General features: G+C 48.5%; 2 protein-coding genes across 7 annotated transcripts in view; one reads left to right on the forward strand and one right to left on the reverse strand.

Annotated features, from left to right (window-relative positions):
- The window catches only part of GDPD4 (glycerophosphodiester phosphodiesterase domain containing 4), a 37,726-nt gene extending 29,902 nt beyond the window's left edge, over window positions 1–7,824 (forward strand). Inside the window, exons 10-16 of the mRNA XM_064440640.1 lie at window positions 34–184; window positions 740–964; window positions 1,776–1,933; window positions 3,219–3,366; window positions 4,494–4,576; window positions 5,798–5,880; window positions 6,748–7,824. Coding sequence (XP_064296710.1) covers window positions 34–184; window positions 740–964; window positions 1,776–1,933; window positions 3,219–3,366; window positions 4,494–4,576; window positions 5,798–5,880; window positions 6,748–6,779 — 880 coding nt within the window. The 3' untranslated portion in view covers window positions 6,780–7,824. The remainder of the gene's footprint in view (window positions 1–33; window positions 185–739; window positions 965–1,775; window positions 1,934–3,218; window positions 3,367–4,493; window positions 4,577–5,797; window positions 5,881–6,747) is intronic.
- Window positions 7,825–9,662: 1,838 nt separating this feature from the next.
- MYO7A (myosin VIIA) overlaps window positions 9,663–23,145 on the reverse strand; it is a 103,894-nt gene continuing 90,411 nt past the window's right edge. For 4 of the 6 annotated variants that reach the window (XM_064441505.1, XM_064441504.1, XM_064441508.1 and 1 more), the window contains 14 exons: window positions 22,864–23,054; window positions 22,218–22,342; window positions 21,249–21,406; window positions 20,633–20,786; window positions 20,363–20,518; window positions 19,826–19,931; window positions 17,270–17,383; window positions 16,602–16,689; window positions 15,866–15,972; window positions 14,807–14,992; window positions 13,843–14,034; window positions 12,710–12,793; window positions 12,048–12,167; window positions 9,663–11,314 (listed from right to left, as the gene is read on the reverse strand). In XM_064441505.1, coding sequence (XP_064297575.1) covers window positions 11,225–11,314; window positions 12,048–12,167; window positions 12,710–12,793; window positions 13,843–14,034; window positions 14,807–14,992; window positions 15,866–15,972; window positions 16,602–16,689; window positions 17,270–17,383; window positions 19,826–19,931; window positions 20,363–20,518; window positions 20,633–20,786; window positions 21,249–21,406; window positions 22,218–22,342; window positions 22,864–23,054 — 1,871 coding nt within the window. In that variant the 3' untranslated portion in view covers window positions 9,663–11,224. The remainder of the gene's footprint in view (window positions 11,315–12,047; window positions 12,168–12,709; window positions 12,794–13,842; window positions 14,035–14,806; window positions 14,993–15,865; window positions 15,973–16,601; window positions 16,690–17,269; window positions 17,384–19,825; window positions 19,932–20,362; window positions 20,519–20,632; window positions 20,787–21,248; window positions 21,407–22,217; window positions 22,343–22,863; window positions 23,055–23,145) is intronic. The other 2 variants (XM_064441507.1, XM_064441506.1) reach the window with 1 other exon arrangement.

Below are 23,145 nucleotides of genomic sequence, written 5' to 3' on the forward strand. Positions count from 1 at the left end.
CCCCAGGTGACCTGAACTCCTGCTCTCCAACAGCTATGATGGCGTTCCTTTCCTCATGCATGACAGAACCTTGAGGAGGACAACTAACATCAAGGAGGTCTACCCCAATGACACTGCTCAAAATGCTGCGTTATTCTCCTGGGATACCCTGCAGGAGCTGAATGCTGGAACATGGTTCCTTAAGGTAAGCACCATAAAGGACTGTCATCAACTAGGTGTAGAAGAGACACCAGCTGGCTGCTACTTAATAGCATGAATGTTTGGAGAGGAGCTACTGGCTGAGCCAAAACTCAAAGAAGTTAGTAAAAATCCTTCAGCTGAGGTCTCCTTGCTTTGTCTGGTTAGCCTTTAGGCTTAGGAGACCTATAACAATTGGCTGGTGGGTGTTGTTGTGGCTCTTTAGCATGGCTGCAGCAGAACGTGTGTTCTAGAGGAAGAAGACAACAGCTACTTGTGCAAGGTGCTGTGTATAACGGTCACAGCTAACATGGTGGGGCAGAGAAGCACAGCAGAGTTAGCTGTGAACTACACAGTTTAGGTCCCAGAAGCAGTGTTGACACAGCCTGGATTAATTTTGCTAGTTTCTCAGGTAGAAGAGCTAAGCAAAATAAAGTATCCTCACCTACTGAGGGCTGATTTCAAACTTTTTCCCTCTTAGAGATATGAGTTCTTTGTATGCAGCTGAGTCTCAGAGGCGACTACCTGATTGATTTCCTTTTTTATATCTGTTTATTTATAGGACAAACCATTTTCATGCATGGGCTCACTGTCAAGGGCAGATCAAAACCAGGCAATGAATCAGTCAATTTACAAGCTAAGTAATTTCTTGCGCCTCGCAGACAGTCAGAATAAACTTGTGATATTTGATCTCTACCGCCCTCCAGAGAAACACCCTTACAGGAACTCATGGATCAACAGAACCCTGGAAGTCATCCTCAATGAGTCGGGGATTAGGCCTCATCTGGTAGGGTGGCCTCACTCCTCTGTATCCTTTTATCTTGCTCTCTGAATTGGGACTTTGGGGTCATACCCTGCATGATTTCGCCTGCATAAAGTCCGGCCTCTTTCATTTCACTTGTTTAAAGAGGCATCATTTGGAGTATATTCCTACTATCGGTTCCTTAGCAGGTACAAAATGGTGTAACCCTACAGCAGGACAGGGAAATAAGGCAGTGTATATACCAGCTGATGCCTTAGCCCTCAAACGGCATCCTTTCATCGTTGTAATAATTGGCAGCCTACCTCCTGCTTCCCATGCTTATTTTATATATTGCATGGAAACTCCTGGTTAAATTAAAATACATGGAGCTGGGAGCCTTCACTGCCTTCCTCCTTCCCCAGGAAATTCCCTGTTTGGGATGGATGTTAAATCCACATGGATCAGGTTATGTATCCATTGATGTCTGGGAAGTTACGCTGATTTGTATCTGCTGAAGTTCCCTTCTCCCATGCTGGGACAATGGGAGAACAGAATATTTTCTGTTGCCTTTCCCATAAACCAAAGCTGTCCTTCCATCCGCTTCAAACACCGCATCTTTTGTCGGGCTGTGTGAGATGTACTCACTGATTTCAAGCTGATAAGGAAGGAACAGTGAATACTTATTTCTTGATGAAAATGACTTGCAAGTTTTAACCCTGCATCCAAATGTTCTTTGATCGTTGAAAGAAATACATCATTTGACAGGCTCAAGACCTTATCTTTACTGGGTTTGTGCGTAGGGCAGGGCATATTAGTAATCCGTTGGGAATTTACTGGGTCCTCTCGTTGCCTGCAGGTCCTGTGGCTGGAGAATGACATGAGGTCCTTTGTTCAGTCTGTTGCTCCTGGGTTTCAGCAGACAATGGGCAGTAAGGCCCGAGTTGAAGATCTATTGATGGACAATATTGTCAAACTCAATCTGGCCTACACAGAAATGTCCAGTGAAGATATCCGGTAGGTTGCAGTTTCAGCCCCAAGTGCAGTCGGTGGACTGCGTCTGGCGTTCATTTGCCTCATGTGTGTGGCAATGTCTCCCTCCAGTGACCAGCCCCAGGATCTATAGCATTTTGGGAAGAGCTCCTTTAGACCAAATGGCCATGTCTGTAACATTTTGAAGGTGAAGGAGTGCAGTTCACTCCTACTGTTGATGCTGTGTATGGCCAAGAGGGGGCATATGTAATTACACACCCCACCCCGCCCCCAATTCCATAATTACTTGTCCAGGGTCTGAGAATCTTCTGGTAGAATAACACAGTTATCTCCTGATTTCTTGTCTTCCTCTTCATGCCATCCCCAGTCCCACCACACTGAATCATGGAGAATGAGCAACTATTTAACCTCCCATGGTCCTTCCATAAACATCAGTGTGAGTGTGAAATGCTGTGGTGAGAGACCATCGCCCTCTTGTAGCTGTGTTTTGGAAGATTAGTTTCTCGTCTCTGTTGCAACCAGTACTCTGTTGCTTGTGAAACACTGAAAATATCATCTCTGCAATGGAAGGCTCCACATTCATTGCAGGAGTTTCCAAAATGTCTCTCTCATATGAAAAGAAAAAAAGGAAAAAACAAACAAACAAACAAAAGGTCTTACCTGTCCAGTTCTTCTTTTGTAATTAGGATTTTTTTTTCTCTTTCCTGTGCGCAAAACCATTGAAATCTAATTTAAAAAAAAGAAGAAGAAGAAAGTTTAGTCCTTTGGATGAGAGTATTATTCATGTTTTCTCAATAATAGTTTTCACAGAATTTAAAATCCTGGGTAGATCCATTTGGGTAAATCCTCGATAGATCGTAGGTAGATTTGCAAATGCTGATACTGATGATACATTCCTTTGGTGTTACACAGAGAATGGTGTCACTTTGTGTTACATTTTAATAGCTTATAAGAACTCTACCGGTGACCAGCTGACACTGCAAACATGAGTAGCCAGCTTCAAGGTAGTTTCAAACACACTGTTGGGAGATTACAAACACACCATTACATTGATCCATATGGCAGAGGGGCGAGCAAAGTTTTGACCTTTCGGACATTTTAACTGCATTTACTGCCAGTGGGTCAGGTATTGTGTATTGGCCAATTGTGAATGATTAATTATTGGCTGGTTGGCCTTCCTTTCTATTCTTGATTTACGTCCCAATGCAAGCCTTTCCTACAGAGAGTTGTTTCGCCTTTATTCAGCCCAAAGGAAGTACTAACCTCCTTGCTTTTCTTAATAAATCTATTGTCTTTTGGTCTTTTAAAGGATGTATGCTAAGGCAAACATCACCACCAACCTTTATGTGGTCAATGAGCCGTGGCTTTTCTCCCTGGCATGGTGCTCTGGGGCACATTCTGTGACCACCAATGCCGTCCACACACTGAAGAATCTCAGCCAACCGCTCTTCCTCATGGTAAGCGAAAACCCTCCCCCTCCCAGGGGTAGGAATTAGGGTTGGGATGTTCGTGGTTACCTTTGGAGACCATGGGCCAGTTCACGCATGGATAAAGGAGATGACTTTTTGCATGTAAAGGATGTGAGTTGAAACCTGGCTTCCCTGGCACCTGTGAGCCACTCCAGGTATTGCCATACCCTTCTCCTCTTTTCTCTTGGCACAGGTAGAAGCACCCTGCTTGTTAGGATTTGCAGCTTAGACCTTGAGATGAGTGAAAAGAAGTCATATTGATTCTTGTGTGGGGAGAAAAGAAGGGCCTTTGAGGGCACATGTAGCTGATGCAAAAGGAGTCCCATTTCTAAGCTTTTGATGCACCTTACTGATATCAGAAGCTCCTCATTTCCCAGGGCCTCCCACCACCCATCTCAGACTTGATCTGGTGCTACAAGCCCAAGGGAAACAACCATAGAAATAAACCTTCCTTGCTGGGAGGAATTTTTTACACATCATTTGTCTATTCCCTATTCTGCCTTGGGCAGCATGTAGAGCTAAGAAGCACCTGGAGCACTGGTCCCACCAGACTCCCTGCAGCCTAAAGGTTACTGCTTTGAATTAACTGGCTTCACACTCTTAAAGCAGATTTTATGATACTCCCATCCAGAAAACTGCAGTGTTTCAGTCCATTTGGAGGGTGGGTGGAGGTCCAGTCTAAGGCATTATCTTCAGATGCTCTTAGAATTAAATCAGGAGCCATGCCAGCCCCTCTGTGGTGGTCACTAAAGGACAATTTTGCCAGGGAAAATGAGATGCCACCAGCTGACGTTCATGTAAGAGGGAAGCAGAGAGAACTAAAGGGCCTGCCTGTACAAAGAAGAGGTCCCTATTATATTCACCGTGATGAGGTCTAGTCTTCTTGGCTACCCAGCAGATCTGCTTTTATGAGAGGTGAAGATTTGGCACCAACATCCCCTGGGGGGTGGCCACCTTGAAATGCCACCAAATGCTTTAAGCACCTGAGAGATGTTACTGCACATGCACACCAGGCAGCAGAATTGCTGTAGTCAAGCAGCAAGACAGTTTGAGGAACTTTTTTGCATATCTTGGGGTCCTTGGTGGTAGACACATCCTCTGTTGTTCTCTTCCAGACTCCGCAGCAGTACAACATCATGTGGATCCTGACAGATCTGACCTCCGCGCTCCTCATCTCGCTCATCTTTGCTCTGCACTGGTAACTACCAAGTTGCTAACGGTCATACTAACCTGATCTTCTGCACCAGGTGGAGGGAAGGAAGGGTCCTTTCAGGTGGTCTGAAGGGTTAAAACTACTTTTGAGAGCACTTCTTTTCACTAGAAGAAAGCCCTGAAAGTGTCCAAAAGCCTCTCTGCTACTCCTGCTTGCTCTCATTGTCCCTTTCTGTTTTGGCAGCTCAGGCATCTACCCTCAGGATTCAGTGGAGACCTGGTGGATTTACAGCCACCACAACATAAACCAGTTATCAAAGCTGATGGGCTGAGAAAGCAACTGATTTTTCTATTCTTTATCTATATATTTATCTATACACTGTCGCATTGGACTGGCTAAGGAGGAAAGCTCTCAATGTTAATATCTGAGCGCCCTGTGTGGTGTCTGCATATGTCAGAGCCCCTGGGGAAATCCCTCCTTCTACGTGAAAATGTCTGAGTATGTCACAGACACTGCATTTTGTTTCCTCCCAAGCTATCAAAGACATTGCCTCTGTTTAATAATTGAGGAAGCTGGGGTTAATGGGACAGGCACAAAGTGGCTCCTTCCCTTCCTTCCGCTCTCACCCTGCCCTACCCTCTGCAGTCCTTCCTCAGGTGCTGCTTTAGAAGCTTTCACCTTGCTTTCAAGGCTGCAAGTTGCAGGGGAGTTTGCAATCACCCCTGCAATGCATCACCACCACCATCAGACCTTCCCATGGCTGTCTCCTCCAGGAGTCTATTCATGTTGGGTGTGCATTTCCCAGGGCCCTGCAGCTGCTTCTGATCCAGCCAAACAACCACCTCTTCTGGGCTGGCATTGCAGCAAGGGCATTCCCAGCCCTGCCACCAGCAGTGCCCGCGAGCCCTGCGCGGCCTTGTTTGTCAGGTTTATGAATGCGCCAAAATTACAATTTCTAAATTTCCCTGGCTGCTTAGGAACTAGTGGCTGCAAACATTTCTGGGGCTTTTGAGCTCTTAAACATTTCTTAGAAAACAGGGCTTAGTCGCGAAGTTGCCTCCAAAAAGTTGTTGCACGCGTGAAGTGTGGATGCTTAGATATTAGTCATGCGCTGAAGTCCTTTCTCGGTAAGAAACTGCGCAAATCCCAAAATTCCAGGGCAGATCCTTCCTTGACAAAGTACAAAAAATGTGTCCAGGGCAGCAGGGAGCTGCGAGGGGAACCACAGCAAGCGGTGGCCTGACCCAGGTGCTTTGCCCCATGCAGGTGGCGAGAGCGGAGTTTCTCCTGCTGCGCCCATGACGGTGGCTCAATGCTGGAGAGCGGCACCTACAACAAGTTCAGGACAGGTGAGCAGGGCAAGGAGCGCCAGGAGCCGCATCCTGCTCAGGCCGTCTCTGTGGGAGCACCGGGGTCCTGATGGATGGGTTGGCAATGGGTGCCCGTGCTGTGGTGAAGGATGGAGGCATCTAGGGTTACCTCAGTGAGGGTGCAGGTGGCAGTGATTCCTCCCCTCTGTTCAGCACTGGTGAGGCCATGCCTTGGCACTGGGTCCAGTTCAGGCTCCCAGTACCAAACAGGTGCTTACAGATGGGTACGAGCTCAGTGGCGCCACTAACCTGGAGGATGGGGCTTTTGAGATCTCGGTTTGCACAGTGGGAGAGAAGGTCAAGGGGCATCTTATCACTGTCTGCAACCATCTAATGGGATAGTGTAGAGGAGATGGAGCCAGATGCTTCTTGCATGTGTAGTGACAACATCACAAGCTACAACCTTGGAAATTTTTACTAGATATAAAGAGGAAAAAAAGAGACATCTTCCCTGTGAGGGTGGTCAGATACTGAAAGAGGGGCCCAGACAGGTGGGGAATATCTACCCTCAGAGATGTTCAAAGCCCTGAGCAGCCCGATCTAAATAGTCTTGTTTTGAGCAGAGGCTGGGGCAGAGATCTCCAGGTGTCCCCTCCAACATGCATTACACTGTGATGCTGTGAAAAGAGAGCCCAGAGGTGCTGAGCACTCTAGGGTCTGCAAGGCAGGGTGGGATCACAGGGGACCCTCCCATGCACCAGGTTTCTGCACCCATGGAGCTCTGTCATCCAGACAAAATGACCCAACCTGGGCTGCAGGCATTTTCAGCCAAGATCTGTTTGCTCACAACAGCTGGCAAAACAACTGCAGGTATTTCGGTAGCTCACTCTGTGTCCCCTTTTCCAGAGCTCAGTGACATGCCTGTCGTCATGGCCTGACGGGCAGAGGGGGGACACGGACCTGTCATCTTGGTGAAGACTGGAGAGCAGACCCTCCCCTGCTGCCCCTTCCTGCAATGCAAACACCAACCTGCCAAGGTGGCCATTTGGGGGGTCAGATCGCCTGGTGAGGAGGAACCATTTGCCTCTATGACCCTCCTGGAGATGAGCACCGAGCTTCCACTCCTACAGTTGTCTTCACGTTCCTGTGCCTGGCAGGGATCCCTGGGGTGCAGGGGAGCACAGATGGAGTTGCAGCCATGAAGAAGCTGTGCACCATGATGAGATGCAGCTACCTCATGGGAGCCGCCATTTCCCTCTGAGACCACTGGCATCTCACAAGGCAGTCATCCTTTGATCCCTCCTGGCGTGTGTAAGCCTTCTGTTTCCCCAGCTGCATTTTATGCATGCTGTAAACATCTGAGCATCCTCCAGTCCTCCCCATTCTCCCACATTTCTTATGTCAGCTCAGCCTCTTCTCCACACACTCCCTCCTTCCCTCCTCACAGATCTCCTCCACCCCTGAGAGCACACCATCCCCACCACGGTGGTCAAGTGCTGCTGGCTGGGTCATGAGGGTCCGTACATTTCTATAATGCAGGCAGGGGCAGCTTAGTTTTTCCTTTTCCCCACTCTTGCCCTTTCATAGACCCTGACAGGACAGTCTCCTCCCCTTGGCTGTAGGCAAGCGCATATCTTCCCATGGGTGCTGAAGGGCTTTTTGGTGCCATGGCCATGTAGCTACTGGGACTACGACCAGGAGCACATTTTTCTTCAGAAGGGTTGAGCTGCACGTGAATTGGTCCCACCAAGTGTCCTGTTTGCTTTTCCCTTGGGGAGGGCTCTGTGCCCTGGGATTTATGCTTATTTTTTTGTTTCTCCCAGTGGCTGCTGTCACATCGGGGAAAGGGGTTTATGCCCTGCTCTGCAAGGGAGATGTGAGCATCTTCCAGGTTTAAGCCATAATTTTCTACTTGAACAGACAATAAGAACACATTTTTTTTGTAAATTGAAGTGATGTTTTAAATACATTTTAGCTCTCCTATCCTGTTTTGTTCTTATTCTGCAGACTGGGAAAGGGGAATAAAATAGTCGTCTTTACCTAAATCAGGCTATAGACATTTTCTCATACATGAGCCTATTGCAGTTTGGTGCTTTTTGCTAAATAAAGCTATCACAAGTGGATTGTGACAGGAAAACATTAGGTTTCGGAGTTAGCTGTGCTGAGAGGCACTCAAACCTTTCCAAGCTGCAATTTTGGAGTATTTTGGAGGCTAGAAATGCAAAAAGGCAGCATCCTCCTTTGGAAAAGGGCTAAAGGGCTGGTGGGTTGGTGTAGAACAGCTCCAGGTCTATGAAGCATGGGGGAAGAATGCTACTAATAGTGTTAAACCCCCTTTCCATGCCCCGCATCCAGAGCTGGTTCATAATTTTTTGCGGGTACCACTTGCGTGGAGGTATGTGCAGCAAAACCAGGAGGTGGAGAGTATATGGGCTGAGTGGTGGTGTGCACCATGGGGTCCTAGGCCTGTCCCCTGGTGCCCAGGTGAGGGACTTGGCTCGGACAAGCTGTGGTCCCCGATCATGGCTTTTAATATGTATTAGGAAAAGCCACATCAATGTGCCTTCATCCATGTATCTAGCTGCTGTTTGGCCATTACACAGTGGTATCTCCCTGTACTCACCTTCCTCATCCTCAGCAGCTTTATCCAGGCAGAGCCTGGCCAGTCAGGACTGTGCTCTCCTGCAATGCCTTACGCCCTGTCACATCTCAGCTACTATTTTTGCTGCTTCACAGCTAGCAGGGTCTGTCAACACTGTTAAGCACGTCGCTGGTAGTCTGTTTCCCACACATACACTTTTCACCCAATACTTCCTACATTCAGTGACTCAGCTCAAAATTGGCCTTTGTGGAGGAACCAGCCCTTGTCTTAGCGGATGAGCTATGGAGACTCCCCAAGCTCCAGTGATTTTACCCAAAAAAGAAAAGATTGCACTTAATTTCCAGTCCAGTTAAACCGATGATTTGCTCCCCATTGCTGGATACTCTCACCAGGAGTCCCCCTCTACAAGGAGGTCTTGACCCAGTGAGGACCTGGGAGCCCTGAGCCCACCCTTCCTTGTGGAGACACCACCAAAACTGCACAGTGCAGAACAGCCTCCCACAAACCACTTAACGTTTTTTAATTAGAGTATTTCGCTTGGACATATGTTTTTTGTGTTACATCGCTTGGTGTGAATACAAAGAGGCCAGCAGACACTAATATATATGACACACAGGCACACACACACAGAGTCCCAGCACCCCCCAAAACAGTGGGGTGCATGGGAGGCTGACAGAGCTGTGAGTGGAGGGATGAGGGTGGTGGCAGGAGAAACCTGGCCCAGGACAATGCTATAAACGTTGCTATGCTGCATTGTCTACTGAGCATGCTGTGGGAGGCGGGGATGGTTGGAGACGCACGAAAGCAGTGGTAGTGGTGGGGATGGTGGGCACATGTCTAAGGACAAGTGGGATCGCTGGGACAGTGGAATCATGGCAGATTGGGAGGGGAGAGAAGCATCAGAGATGGATTGCGAGAAGGCAGCTTGGCTTCTAATGTAGCCTTGGCTGGTGTAACCATGCTCCCATCACCAGAGTGCTTTGGGTAGGGGGATGGTGGACAAAGGGGATCTCTTAGCAGCCCTGCCTGGCTGATGGATGTCTCCACACAGCATCTCATTTGCTTTGCTGGAGCAACTGTGGCCCAAATTCACTGCTGCAGCCCAGTCAGATGTCATGGTCCTTGAGGTCTGGTAGGCAGTGCTGCCGACTCTTCCTGGCACGCCATGGTGTTGGGTGACCAAGCCCAGCTGAGCTTAACAGAACAACATACAACATCCTACAATACGGACTTTTATGAAAGCAGCCAAACTCAGCCCAGTGCACAGGACCAAGAGAGGTCTCCCACACCTACTGAGATACACTCAGTGTTAGTGACGCCAGCACCAGGTCTTGGTGGACAATTCTGGCCCCTCCTGTTGCCACACACCCCAGGCACATGCTCCTTTGAAGCCTGGATTTTGGAAAGGCACCCCAGGCTCCTTCCTCTGCATCCCCCCAGACACAACATGGCTTCAGCCTCCTCTTGCTGGCAGGTCCCATCTCTGCTCCAAAGCAGGCTGGTCCACACTGAGTGGTGTCGGATAGAAGACAGGACAACCAGCCAACAGATTAATACAGTCAAAAAAAGATGGAGAAAAGCCCACTGAAATCAAGGGCCTGCCCTCTCTGTAAGTGGATCGGGTCCAGCTGGGACTAGTAAAGAACCGTTTCATACAGCAACACACAAAAGCACAATAAAATCATTAGCTGTTTCCAACCCTGATGGCCAAGTCCCTGTTTGAATCACAGCTCAGCACAGGCTTGGCCTCAGTCTTCCAAGCATGGGGACTCCAAAACCCCTACATCCATACTGACGCTTGAAGTAATGATCCTCCCAGTGTTAATTTGCCTGGACACCAGGGGCAAAAGGAGATAATTCATCTTCCAAGCTTCACTTCCAGCTGAGACCATAAGTTGGGAAAGACGTGCCTTACTCAGCCTCCGGCAATCACAGCTCTGGGGGAATCCCTGGGCGAGGGATTGTCCTGCAGGTCGCCCTCAGCCCCGAGTCAGCATCCAGATACCGGCACGAAATGCAGGATTTTTTTTTCCTTTTTAATATTTTAAAAAATAAATAGAAGAAGAAACAAAACTTTAAAATTTGTTCTTTAAATATTTCCAGCATTGCACGGACAGCACTTTAGTACTCTAGCCTGTTCAATCAGTAGTTTGTGTATTCTGATTCCTAGTTCAAGTGTGCTCCTCCCAGCCTGCTTTTTCTGTCTGTCCTTAAGAACACAGTGTATTCTTTTGTAATGTCAAAAAATAAGCCCTGCAGTGTTCGCTGGATAGCTTTCCAGAGTGGGCCAGGGCTCCGTTACTCCTCTTCAGACCCGAAAAGCCCATAACTTCACCAAAAGCTGTTAGCATCCTGATAGCTCTCTCTTACTTAAGAAAAAAACAAACCAAATCAAAACAAGCCACACACACACACACACACACAAATCCTCTTCCAAGAGCCTTTGTGATGCCAACCATTGGGGTTCAGGCAAACCTCCTGTGGAGTGCCTTTGCTCAGTCACTGTCTGAGAGCGGTGGTGTCCCCTGGAAATCTTTGAGGTGTAAGATGGAGTCAGGGTGCAGGGTAGGGAAGGACAATGGGAGGTCAGAGATAGTCATCTTCGCTGGAAGGGGAGGTGGGATTTGAGCCCTCAAGGTCAGAGTCCAGCGAACTCCCTGATGGTGTTCGGCTCATCTTCCACATCTGGGAGGCAAAGGTTGTCCCCCAGCTGCATGGGTATCCCACAGGCCTCAGCTGGTGAATTAGCTCCATGGCCACCTGCCAGTGGCTTCTTGCAGTTCACTTGCTACCCTTTGCACTCCTCTGTTTGCTCATGGCTGTTAGCATCTGGCTGATGTATGAGGTCAAAAGATCATCCATCTTGTACCCCTGAGGAGGACAGAGAAGATGTTACCTGCCTTTAGAGCACAGTTACCAGTCTCTGGCTCGTGCCTCCTGAACACTATGGCTACTATTTGTTGACTTTCAAGTTTTTCAGGTACATTTTGACCTGTTCCACCATTCTCCTTGGGTGAAATGACACCACCACAAGGAACACAGTCCAAACATAATTTGCAGTGTTGAGATGGAGGAACTCACCATCCCAGGATGATGTTGAGGGTAAGGATGTACGGAACTTTAGACGGGACCTAGATTTTCAAATGGCCAACAAAATCCTGAGTGCCTCAAAATAATAACAGTTAATCCAGCAGGAGTTTTTATCCTTCCTGCTTCAGGTTTAAGATAGTCTAGGAGGAGGTTTATTGCTGTGACTGTTACTAGAGACAAGCTGGGCAAAGGATCTTAGTAAAAGGGCTCAAGAGCACTGCCTGATCCCATATCTGCTTCAATATGCTTTCCAGTCCAGTGACAGGGAGCAGTCCCTCATGCTCCTGAGATGGCAACATCCCAGGCACCGCAGGCTTGCGTGTAAGTTGGATGGTGGGCCAGTTGAGCAGAGCCATGGGAAATCCAGAAGGAAAAAACATATTGAGGGATCTTCTAAGAGATCACTTTCAGCCCAGAGAATCCCCTGAGACACAATCTGATGGAAGCATTTAATTTTGCCTGCCAAAGTCAGGATTTCATTTAACTATGTCCAATAATTTTTAACACTCCTTACCAGGGAGGTCTCGCAGAGCAGCTTGCTTCCTCTCACCAGGTTGCCAATGGTTATATGGAAGTAAGTGTTGCCGCTGCTCCAGTTTGAGATCTTGGTGAAGGGGTGAGTGATGAGAATATCCTGGTGGGAACACAAGACTGACACTCAACATGCGAGAGCCTCAACTTTCATGAAGGGCTGTGGGGACCTCTCATGTCCTTGTTCATTTTCCATCAAAGCAGACCAAAGATGTCTACTGAGATGAGACTGTACCATGGCCTCATGGTAACGACAGAGAGATGCAAGACTTTGGATCCTCCTGTGCTTGTGGAAGACTGTCATACTAAAACCACTATGTGGCTGGTAGAAGTAACTGGTATGATCTCATTTAATCCGGCTCCTGTCCTAATATTGCGAAAGGATTAAGGAAGGAGTGTGTGTGTCCTCCAGCTACAGGCCCCTAACAGCTGATGCTCCCCATCCATCTCCTCTTGAAAAAAGCTGGGCTGGTACTGTGCAACAGGGAATTTTTGCCTCCAGAAACTTTCCTGGCTATCCAGACTTTCTAACTAGGTTTAATGAGAACCCCTGAAGTTCTGAACAACACGTTCTCTGGGATGACCTCTGTGAGGTGTTGGGGAGTGGGATGAGGAACATCTGGTGAAGAACTCAGTTTTGCTTACCTTGGTTTTGGGATCAATGAGGCTGACTCCATGCTTATTGATGGCAATTAGAAGGATTTCTGGGTAATTTGGCTCTGTAGTTTGCTGTTGGAGATGAGAACTGGTTAGGGAAGGTGTCATGCAAAATCAGATTTCTTCCTATTTCCTCTCTCCATGTCGTTTCCTGCCAGCATTTCCTGGCCCATTAACTGCTATCCAGTTTATCCTCTAAAGTTAAGCATAGAGCTCATTAAGGTATCACCAATAGTCAGAGCTGTCTAGTTAAGCACAGATCTCCTAAACGCATGATAACCAGTGGGTGAGTTGCTGACAGCATTAAGTTCCTTGCCATTAGTATGGAAGAGCTGTGATAGACTGGAAAAGCCCAGACTTCTCCTTTCCCTTCCAGTCCCTCTGCTCCACCTCATGCCTGCTGCTGTGGACCTCCAGGCCAAGACTATATTGCTCTGTCCCCTTCTGACCTTGACATTCAGTTTTGTTCCTGCTGATAACCCCTTCTCCCAGCCCTGTGCCATGAGGACCTTCAATTTGTTCCATTGATGAAGTACGACACAGGGGATGGGGGGCTCATCTCCTGGCCCTGCCACATATTTCTTGGCTAAGAATTCACTTTTGGTGAATAAATCACAGGATATAATCAGATCCCTTATGCCATCTGAGGTGGACATGACAGAAGATGGAGTGCCCAGGTTCAAGGAACTGATGAATAATTTCAGCAACTTGTTTCTAGCCCAGGCTCACCGTGTGGTCACTGAGAAGAAGGAGTTGCAATAAACTGTCCAGAGTACTGGGACAGACTTCATGACTACTGGCCTCTACTGTCTTTGATAGGAGCCTGGCTCCGTGGTGGGTGGTCTGAATTTGGTTCGTGGTACATGCGGACATGTCCCTTGGAAAACTGCACGTTTCCCATGGCAAAGAGATTGGCTCTTTGGCTCTTCAGCAGCACAGCTACCAGGATAGTCCCAATGACTGAGATATGCTGAAGCTCTACAATTCCTCTGTCTGTGTAAAGGTGCAGGGCAGTAATAAATGAATATATTGGCCCTTTAGTGATGGACAGTGTCACACCCTTTCCCTGCCTCATCAGGGTTGTCCCAGTCTGATCCAGACACTGGGACAACCGTGCCTACCTGGAACCTCTCTGTGTTACAGGGCTCCTGACCTTGGCTCAAAGCTGCCAGAGAACCCCCAAGCAGGGCAGGTACCTTCACTTCAAAGAATGCTGATCCAAACGTAGGCCACTTGAAAATAATCTTTAGGAAGGCAAGCTTGGCGTCTTCTCTTGTTTTGCCCGCGTGCTTATTGTAGTATGCCACGATGGACTGCAACAGAGAACAAAACAGAGCTAGAGGGTTGCACTACCTAGCACCAGGGATTTTTGCAGGGAAGGAGCATCAGTCTCACAAAGATGGTTGGTTGTAGTCTCTGCTCTAATGAACACTTCACAAAAGTGCTGGGTGGTCACTGGAGCACGGCCTGGAACCAGGGCAGGTCCTTCTTCCTTATATGAGCTGTGCTGGTGACCCCATTAAAGGGGTTATAAGTTCTGATTCTCCAATTTATGCAGCAGAGGAGAATGAGAGACATTCAACCCAGCGAAGATGATAGCTCGTTGGTTAGGCACGTGGCTGAGTTCAAGTCCCATGAGCAGAAAGGACTTAGAAGATTACTTCTTGTCAGAGAGGCACCTATGTTATTTGATGTCTCTTGACCTGTCTGAACCTCTGCCACAGCTCTCCCTGTACAAAGCAGGGAGAATTACCCCTCTCTGCTCAGTCGTCTGCCTTAAACAACAGACCTTTACGCGAGACTGTCTCCCAACATTTGTCCTTATGGAGCTGCATCCACCACTACAGCCACAGCCAGCACGTGCAGCCCAAACAAAATCCACTGCAAGGCATGCGCGTATGAACACACATGTGCAATTCCTCCTCCTGGTGATGTTGGGGAGGCTGCAGCTCTGCTAAGGCTCAAGAGGTACCATGGGTCACTCATTCTGGCAGCACCACTTTGATGCTGAATGTCAGACAAGTCACCTGAGAGGGTGGGCTTCCCCAGCTAGGCCTGGCATATGACTCAAGCTTCTGTTTTTACCCTTTTCCAGTCATCTGGAGAGAGCTGCCGGATGAGGTCCTGAGGCACCAGCTCCTTCAGGAGCTTGGGGATGCTGGGGAAATAGGACTTGTCATCCTCAAACTTCACCCGGTAGATGAGAGCTGCCAGCTGCAGGACCTCTTCCCGTGTGCACTTGTGGTAGCCGCGCAGGTACTTTGGTAACTCCTGCATGGAGGGAAGAACAATTCAGAGATAGAGGGGGTGACCACAGACCTTCATCCTCAGATGTTAAGTGGAGTTTGCGGAGGTCTCCAGGCCCTGGTTAAGAGGTTGTGCCCTGGCAACACTCGTAGTAGTTGTGTTGCGTGTAGTGGAGAGGCAGCTGCTCACCTGAGACCACACTAGATGTTTAAAGACTGCCTCTGGTCTAAAACAGTCTCCTGTTACACGGAACAGGGAGGTCCCTATGTTAGCTATCAGGTGTGTGAGCCTACAGCCTTGTTCATCCTCCCTTGTTCCAGGAAATCCACCCCTAGTAATGGCCACTTGGAATTGCTTTTTTTTGTAATTTTAAAAGCCTATTCCCTCATTACCAAAAATGTCTGAGAATGTGTCAGGTGACTGACTCAAGCATTAAGGGGTACAGCCATATTGGGATAACCACTTTATCCAGGCAAGAACACAGGCAGTGTATGTGTGCATGAAAGAGAGCTTTGGGATGTGAAGGTGTCTCTTCCATCCCAGAAGAAACGAGAGCAGAAGAGCTGTTAACTTCTTACCTGACTGCTGGGACCATCACAGCTCATCTGCATGAATGTAGGGGGCTGAAAACCCTCAGGATGCTTCTGAATTCAGCCTCTCCCATTTCTTGCTGTTCACCCAAGAACTGCTGGCCCAAATCCCAGCTGAGCTGGCTACCTTAAAGTGCATGAAGGCTGCTCCTTGACGTGAAACTCAACAGCGTTCTTTGTAGTGCTCTAAGGCAGGACTTCTTTTCATTTAATGCAAGCCTTCATCCATCTCCAGATGGACAAGGTCTTTCTAAACCATTCCTAATCCTTCCCAAGTCTCCACTGCTATTGCAGGGTCCCAGAGTACCTGGTAATAGTGGAAGATAGAGTCTGCCATCGAGTCCTTTCCAGGTGTTGTGTTGGTCCACAGCTTCTTCATGAAGAACACTTGGTAGGTGAGGGAAGGCACTATACCTATGCAAAGGAAGCAGAGAGCAGATATGTAAAAGCAATGCTGTGAGCATCAGCTGGCAATCAATCGCTGTCCCTGCAAGCCAGTGGTGCCCGTCTGCGGCCACAACCTGCAGGGACAGGGGCACTGGCAAGACTCTGACCTTGCAGGGAAAACCACATCTTTCCCTTGCAAAGCTTTAATAAAATGGAAAGAGTGTCTGGATTCATTGGAACAACTGTACTTCCATGGTAATGCTCATGTCTAATGCAGGGCAGAGGAACTGCACTCTGGAGGCACCCGTGTCCTGCAACCACAGATACATTCAGCAGAGCTGCAGCCAGCTCTGCTGTGGTCATGGACAGCAAGGTGAGATGAATCCCACCACTGAAAACTTCCCACAGGCTGGCCCTGGAGAACTGCCCATCAGCAGAAACTCCCTGTAGGGGTTAGGTCTAGCCCTGGAGCAGAGGTCTTGCTGCTCCTGGACAGATCATCTCCTGGGTGCTGTCCCCAGGGCCGGTGCAGAGAGCACAACCACAGCAGCGTGGCCCAACAGACAGGGCAGACTGTGAGATAAATCTTGTTTGAAAGGGCTGGAGAGCTCTAGGAGGGCTCTGTGTGACCCACAACGGAGAAAAGTCACTGTTACCATCTTTTGCTGGTCTTGCTTTCTTTATCCAGTCTGTCAGGTGTCTCACAAAATCAAAAAAGAAATCTCCCTCGGGCACACTGATGACCTGGGGGGGACACAGCACACAGTTACAAAGGCTGAGCAAGTGGCAAGAGGCCACAGGCAGGGTTGGCCATTGCCCCATCTCCTGTAGTTGTTGCTCACTGCTTTGACCCAGTTACACTGGTGTGTTACAAACTGCTGACGTGAGACAGCCACTACCAGCACCTTGCTGCAGGCTCTGTCTCTAATTTCATCCATTACTCCTTAACTGCAGCTTCCTGTTTCACCAGAGCAATTAATTTCCCTTCACGATGACTATCTCCACAGATTTCACCCAATTGCCTGAAGCAGCTTTAAGATGCACGTTTTTCTTAGTCCTTTCTTACAAACCTGACTCACAACAGGCTAGAAGAGCTTTGCTTGTCTGTGTTTTAAGCCCTTCAGGATGATTAGGTCAGGGCTGTGGGACTGCAAATGTCACCTGTAACAGGCTGGATCTGACTTAGAAGCACCACACTGCTTGCAGAGAAATGCTTCTCACCTGTGAGGGTGCAGATAGCTCTGGTTCCACCAATGTGTACCCACTGGCAGGTTGGTCACCCCGACTGCCTTGGGGCTACCCCGATTCTGGGTGCGTTACTCACCTTGTCGGAGATTTTGACGAAGAGGCTAAAGCCCTCAGAGGACTTTAGGAGCAGCCTGTTGGAGATGTTCTGGCAGAAGTCCTTGGCTTTCGTGCTGGACTCCACCTCAAATGCCTACAAAGAAAGAAGGATCCTCACCACTGCTACCTCAAGGTTAATTTGCACTTTATACTCTTTGTGGCACTCTAGGCTCAGACACAAGAAGGGATTTAGGTGCCCACGACCAATGAAATCAGTGACATTGTCGGTTGTGGCTCTGGGCATGGGAAGGGACGTTTGTAGAAGCTCAGCCATGCTACTGCTATACTGTTGCGCTTTCTGATGCTCTATCTATATCCTGTGCTGGCTTATCCGGGGCTCTCCAGGCAACGCGAGAGATTTTTCTGATCGAACAGTTAGGTCTCAGAGCTATTCTTCTAGGGCAAGGGGAGAGAGAAAGATACCTCCAGGCTGATTTGTCCCAACTGTCTCTCTACTAATGGTGAGGAAATCAGATGCCAGGCTAGACCAAATGCCTGACTTCTGGATAGCTGAAGAGAGGGGATATGCTTTACATGCGGATGGGATATCTAAAGGACTGTCTCACCTGCATGTAGGTCCCAACCCGTTTTGCCTTTTGAGCTGTGCTCAGCACTTACACTACCTCAGTTTTGCTCTGTCCACTTAACGACATTCAGTTCATAGGATTTTAAGGAATTTAAGCTTCTGACCACCACATGCATGACTGTGTTAGCGTGAACCACCAAACCACCAGGACCTGTATACCATACCATATCCCATGAGCGTCCGGCCTAGAGCACAGTGCTGCTGGTGTTCAGCAGCCCTTTGGTGCAGAAGCATGTTGTACGAGGGTGAGGCTCCTCTGCTGGCCCACCTGTGTGACTGTCATGGCCAAAAGGATCACAGCAAACCCATCAAAGTGCAGAAGTTTCCACTGGCTCCTTCTACTGGCTGTCACACAGCTGCATGTGTATAAAGCAGTGCCTTGCGTATTGCTGAGAAATCCCAGCAGTTCTCTCAGTTCCCCATTACAGATAAACAAGGGCATGCACAGCTGCTGGAGTGAAATCATCCTTCTCCTTCCATAGGTGTGCACTGCTTTACACATAAACCCACCTGGAAATACAGGAATTTAGTTGTGCCCAAGGGCATGAGGGAAAAGAGTGATGTGATCCTCAGAGGAAGGCTAATCACTAGCATGAGACAGGAGTATCTGCAAGGACACTCCTGGGGAACAAGCCCAGGACACTCCTGGGGAGGAACAACCCCCCGCACCAGCACAGGCTGGGGGGGACCTGCTGGAGAGCGGCTCTGCTGAGAGGCCCTGGGGGTGCTGGGGGGCAGCGAGGTGACCCTGAGCCAGCACCGGGCCCTCGGGGCCAAGGGGGCCAGCGGTGTCCTGGGGGGCATGGAAAGGCGTGTGGCCAGCAGGGCGAGGGAGGTTCTCCTCCCCCTCTGCTCTGCCCCAGTGAGGCCACACCTGCAGGGCTGCGGCCAGTTCTGGGCCCCCCAGTTCAAGAAGGGCAGGGAACTGCTGGAGCAAGGCCAGCGCAGAGCTGCCAAGGGGATCAGGGGCTGGAGCATCTCCCTGGTGAGGAAAGGCTGAGAGACCTGGGCTTGTTCAGCCTGGAGAAGAGAAGGCTGAGGGGGGTCTCATCAATGCCTATAAATATCTGAAGGGTGGGTGTCAGGAGGATGGGCCGGGCTCTTTTCAGCGGTGCCCAACGCCAGGCCAAGGGGCCACGGGCACAAGCTGGAACACGGGAAGTTCCACCTGAACATGAGGAAAAACCCCTTTGCTGTGCGGGTGCCAGAGCAGGGGCACAGGCTGCCCAGAGAGGCTGTGGGGTCCCTTCCCTGGAGACATTCACCCCCCGCCTGGACGCGGCCCTGTGCCCCTGCTCTGGGGGTGCCTGCTCCAGCAGGGGGTGGGACGGGGTGAGCTCCAGAGGGCCCTTCCAACCCCCTGCCAGTCTGGGATTCTGTGACTCTGTGATTCTGTGACACGCATATCTGCTCTGGCATCAATGTAACTAGCTGTATCTTAGCGTGTAAGATGCTTACTGAGAGTTCCCTGAATGCAGGTATGACTCTGTGTCACCTCAGGTCAGAAGGTATAATTTCAGTTACCTACTTGCCAGTGCTGCCATAGTATGCCCAGTCCCCTGGGGAACCCCATCACAGTACCCTGCTGGGTACGGTTGGGTGGACAATATCTGTTGGTCTAGGCCGCAGATATCTGATATCTGAGGCTTGTGAACCACTGAGAGTGAATGGAGATGAACCCGCCCAGTTTCCATCTTTCTGGGGTCATACTATAAAGCCTCCAGTGAACACCAGCACAGCACCCATGTCTTGAATAAGGTGAATTGCAGTAAGTCAAACCCCTGAGCTGGTCTGGGTAGATAAGGATGGATTTTTCTTACACTGCTTTTGTCCAGTCTTCTGGGAAGGCTGAGTTTTTCTGAATCAGAACCAATATTAGACTCTTCTGAGATTTTCATAAGAAAATCAACATACATCCTGACAGAAAGTTCTCCCTTCTCCCATGTTTACCTCATCGGTGTCATCAGGGAAGTAAACCTTGTGGAAAATTTGAGTGGTTTTGTGTTGAATGGCTTCCACTTCTACCAGATGAGGTGGGTACTTCCTCGATCCATTCCTGCAGAACAGGACGTGGCAAGTGCCACAGCATCAAAGCAAATATCCTTTGTTTAAATCTTCTACTTTTATACATATTCTTTTATGAGTAACTTCAGCTACTTTCTTAATATTAGGTTTCTGCTGCTCCCCCCCCCGCCCAAACAGAAGAAGTAAAAATTGTAACGGGTAGTATGTATTTGCTTAAGCTGTAAGTGACTTAAATGGAGCTGGCAGGACAAAGTTGACTTAATTAATCTCTTTTTTTCCCCAGACAGTTTACTAGTGACATTTTCCACCTGATGTCCCTTTCATTCTGCTTGGTTGAATGCAGAGAGAAGCTGTGAGCCTTCACTGTCCCCTCAACCACCCCAGTATCTCCCAATCATGTTTTCTCATGCATATTTAGATGCTGTGGCACTGTCAGGTCTAGGAGGTCTTTTGGTGCTGTACCTCAGGGCTTTCTGGAGTCTCTGGATGCAGTCTGCCGCCAAGGGGTGATGTTTCCTGGACTGCAAGAACCTCTGCACATGGGGCAGGAGGATATTACTTGGAGGAAAAAGGCCCGTACACAACCACAACAGCTCCCAGCCTTTCTCTTCACTGTACCTACATGACAAGAGACCCAGGAGGAAAAAAATCACTCACTGCACAGACTCTTCAGATGTGGTTTGCCCGACACGGGCTAGGGCATTTGGGCCAAGGAGGATGAACGATTGTTACTTGATGTGGTTGTCTGTGAGCTGCTTGAGCGTCTGGCAGTAGATTTCATCCTTCAGGGGTTCAGCTTTCAAGGCACCTTCAAATATTTGGTCTGTCAGCTCATTGACTGAGCGGGTCCTTTTGGACGGGTAGTCACCCATATACTTCAGCACTGGTGGGAGGTAGAAGTCAAGGATCAGTTGTCTGGGGAAGCTCTTCTGTTGATGATGTGATTAAAGACATCCTACACGTGACTACAGAAGTGGTTGCAATTAGGTGGAGCAGCACAGTGTATGGTAAATGCTTTAAATTGCTTTAGGAGATACCCAGCAAGCTCTCTCCTTTTATCATGCATCATCTCAGGTTGAAAGAATTGCTCTGGGGTCAAGATGTGTAGACTTAAGAAAGCTGTGTGTGATCATGTGTTACCTGATCACACGTACAGGTACCACTGTAAAAGACCACATGTTCAGCTGATGTCAGACGCTGGTGGAGCTGCAGTAACATAAACCAAATGACAGCCTTCACCATCATGCCATATCACAACTATTCTGCATGAGAACAGGCCACAGTTTTCTGAATTAACATGTAAGACACAGCAAAAGGAAAATGGCTTCCCCAGACAGTGAAAGGATATCAATGAAGGCCATGCAGGCTTCTTGGGACAGCTCCTCGCTGCCCAGGATCTTCTTCAGCAATGGCTGTTTGATGGGCTCACGGGTGTAACACCACAGCTTGTCCTTCCCGCGGCTCTTGGTGATCATGACCCGGCTCAGGGTGTGCTTGGGAGGTGGCCTGGTGGCAAAGGCAAAGCAAAAGGAAAGATGGAAAGGTTACAAAGATAAAAGGGATAGTTTGCAGCCAATGTTTCACCTATGAAGGTTGTTCACAGCACCTGGATAATGAACTCTTACACCAAATGGAAATTCAGAGTTCAGCAAGTATCCAGCTCCAGCTTTGCCCAAAGATAACCATTTGTACTTTCCTAGGGCTCAGAAAAGTCCCTTACAGACCTTACGCAAGTACTGACACAAAAACAACCTCTCTACCCCCAGAGAAACACAAGAGGAAGGATGATGGCGATGGATGGTCAGGGCAGCAACACCGAAAGAATAATGCCTAGCAGAACAAGCCTACCAGGGTGAAGACATCCCAGAGGATCTGGTCTGCCTGTTTGGATTGCCAGCCCATCTTAGCAGGAGTGGGAGGTTTGGGATTGGTCTGGTCAGCAGTGGTACACACGTAAATCTTTGGAGCTGAGATGAAAAGATTCACACTTAATTCAGCTGCTGCCTATAGGGTCTGAGGCTGTGTATGGGATTGTAGAGAAGGTATATCAGACCACTAAGCACAGCTTCCCACATAATACTAAATTTCACACTGTTACACCTGTGCTGAGCCAATCTGAAGAAGTCCTTCATAAAACCTTGTCTGCGGAAAACCTACAGTTCAAATGCCGTGACCTAAATTGGAGGTTGCAGCTGTACAAAGTCACACAAAAGGACATTTAGAGTCTTTTCCAGTAGCCAAAAATTTCCTGATTCCCAAGCTACCTGGAGATGTTTTCCTACTTCCACAATTTTTGAAGATGTTTTTTAAAAATCACCTAAAATAATCATAGGAAAATTCCTCCAAGGTGTATGGCTTCACCCTCTCTTCACTGTCTGAAATTGCCAGCTGAGAAGTTCTGATAACATCTTGTCGTTGGTCAGGAGTCATCGTGACCAGTGCCTGTGGGATTAAAAGGTCTCTGTCACCTGGTATATTTGATATAATATATATCTGATGTATTTAGAGGGAGGAAGCAGATACAAAATGAACAGTGAGTAAGAATAACCTATTAATTGCAGTTAATAGCCAGTAAGAACTCCGAAATTGTCATTTCTCTGTGTCATTCTCAGTCACTAATGCAAGGAATAACAAAAGTTTCCATAGGGTGGATCATTTCCTAATTAAGATAATGTGCTTTCGGCCCTACAGCTCCATATGCGAATGTGCCCACCAACCCCAAATACACTTACAAGTAGTCAGGCCAGCTAGAGGGGTGTAGCAGGACTCATCGATATTCCAAGTCACAAGCTTGGACCAGAGAAAAGGCTTGAACACTTCTGTCTTGGACAACTTGTCACCTCTCAGGCACCCTGGTACCTGCCTTATTGTCAGGGAGACTGTGGCCAGATCTAAGCTCTTCAGAAAGGCTTTGACCTCCTTGGGCTTTGGATCAAATTGTGGCATTCTGTAAGACAACTTACCACGATCTCCAGCGGGGGCATGGTCACCGTAGGCAAGACATAGACAGAATCAGTTGGGAAATCCCCTTTCTGCTTGGTCCGTTCGTTGAACCCATTAGCCCACCCCGAATTCATCACATGCTCTCCTGTGTCCTGGTCCAGAACTATAAGGTCTCCTTTGAGGAAGCTGAGGAACCCAGATTCTTCTCCCACTGCAAGAAGAACAACCATTAGTTTGATTTTTTTTTGTTTTCTAAATCCCTTTGGAGTAATTATTCTATCTATATGTTTGCAACTGGGCTG

The sequence above is a fragment of the Phalacrocorax carbo genome, chromosome 1 (genome assembly GCF_963921805.1).
Source record: "Phalacrocorax carbo chromosome 1, bPhaCar2.1, whole genome shotgun sequence".
Lineage (NCBI taxonomy): Eukaryota > Metazoa > Chordata > Aves > Suliformes > Phalacrocoracidae > Phalacrocorax > Phalacrocorax carbo.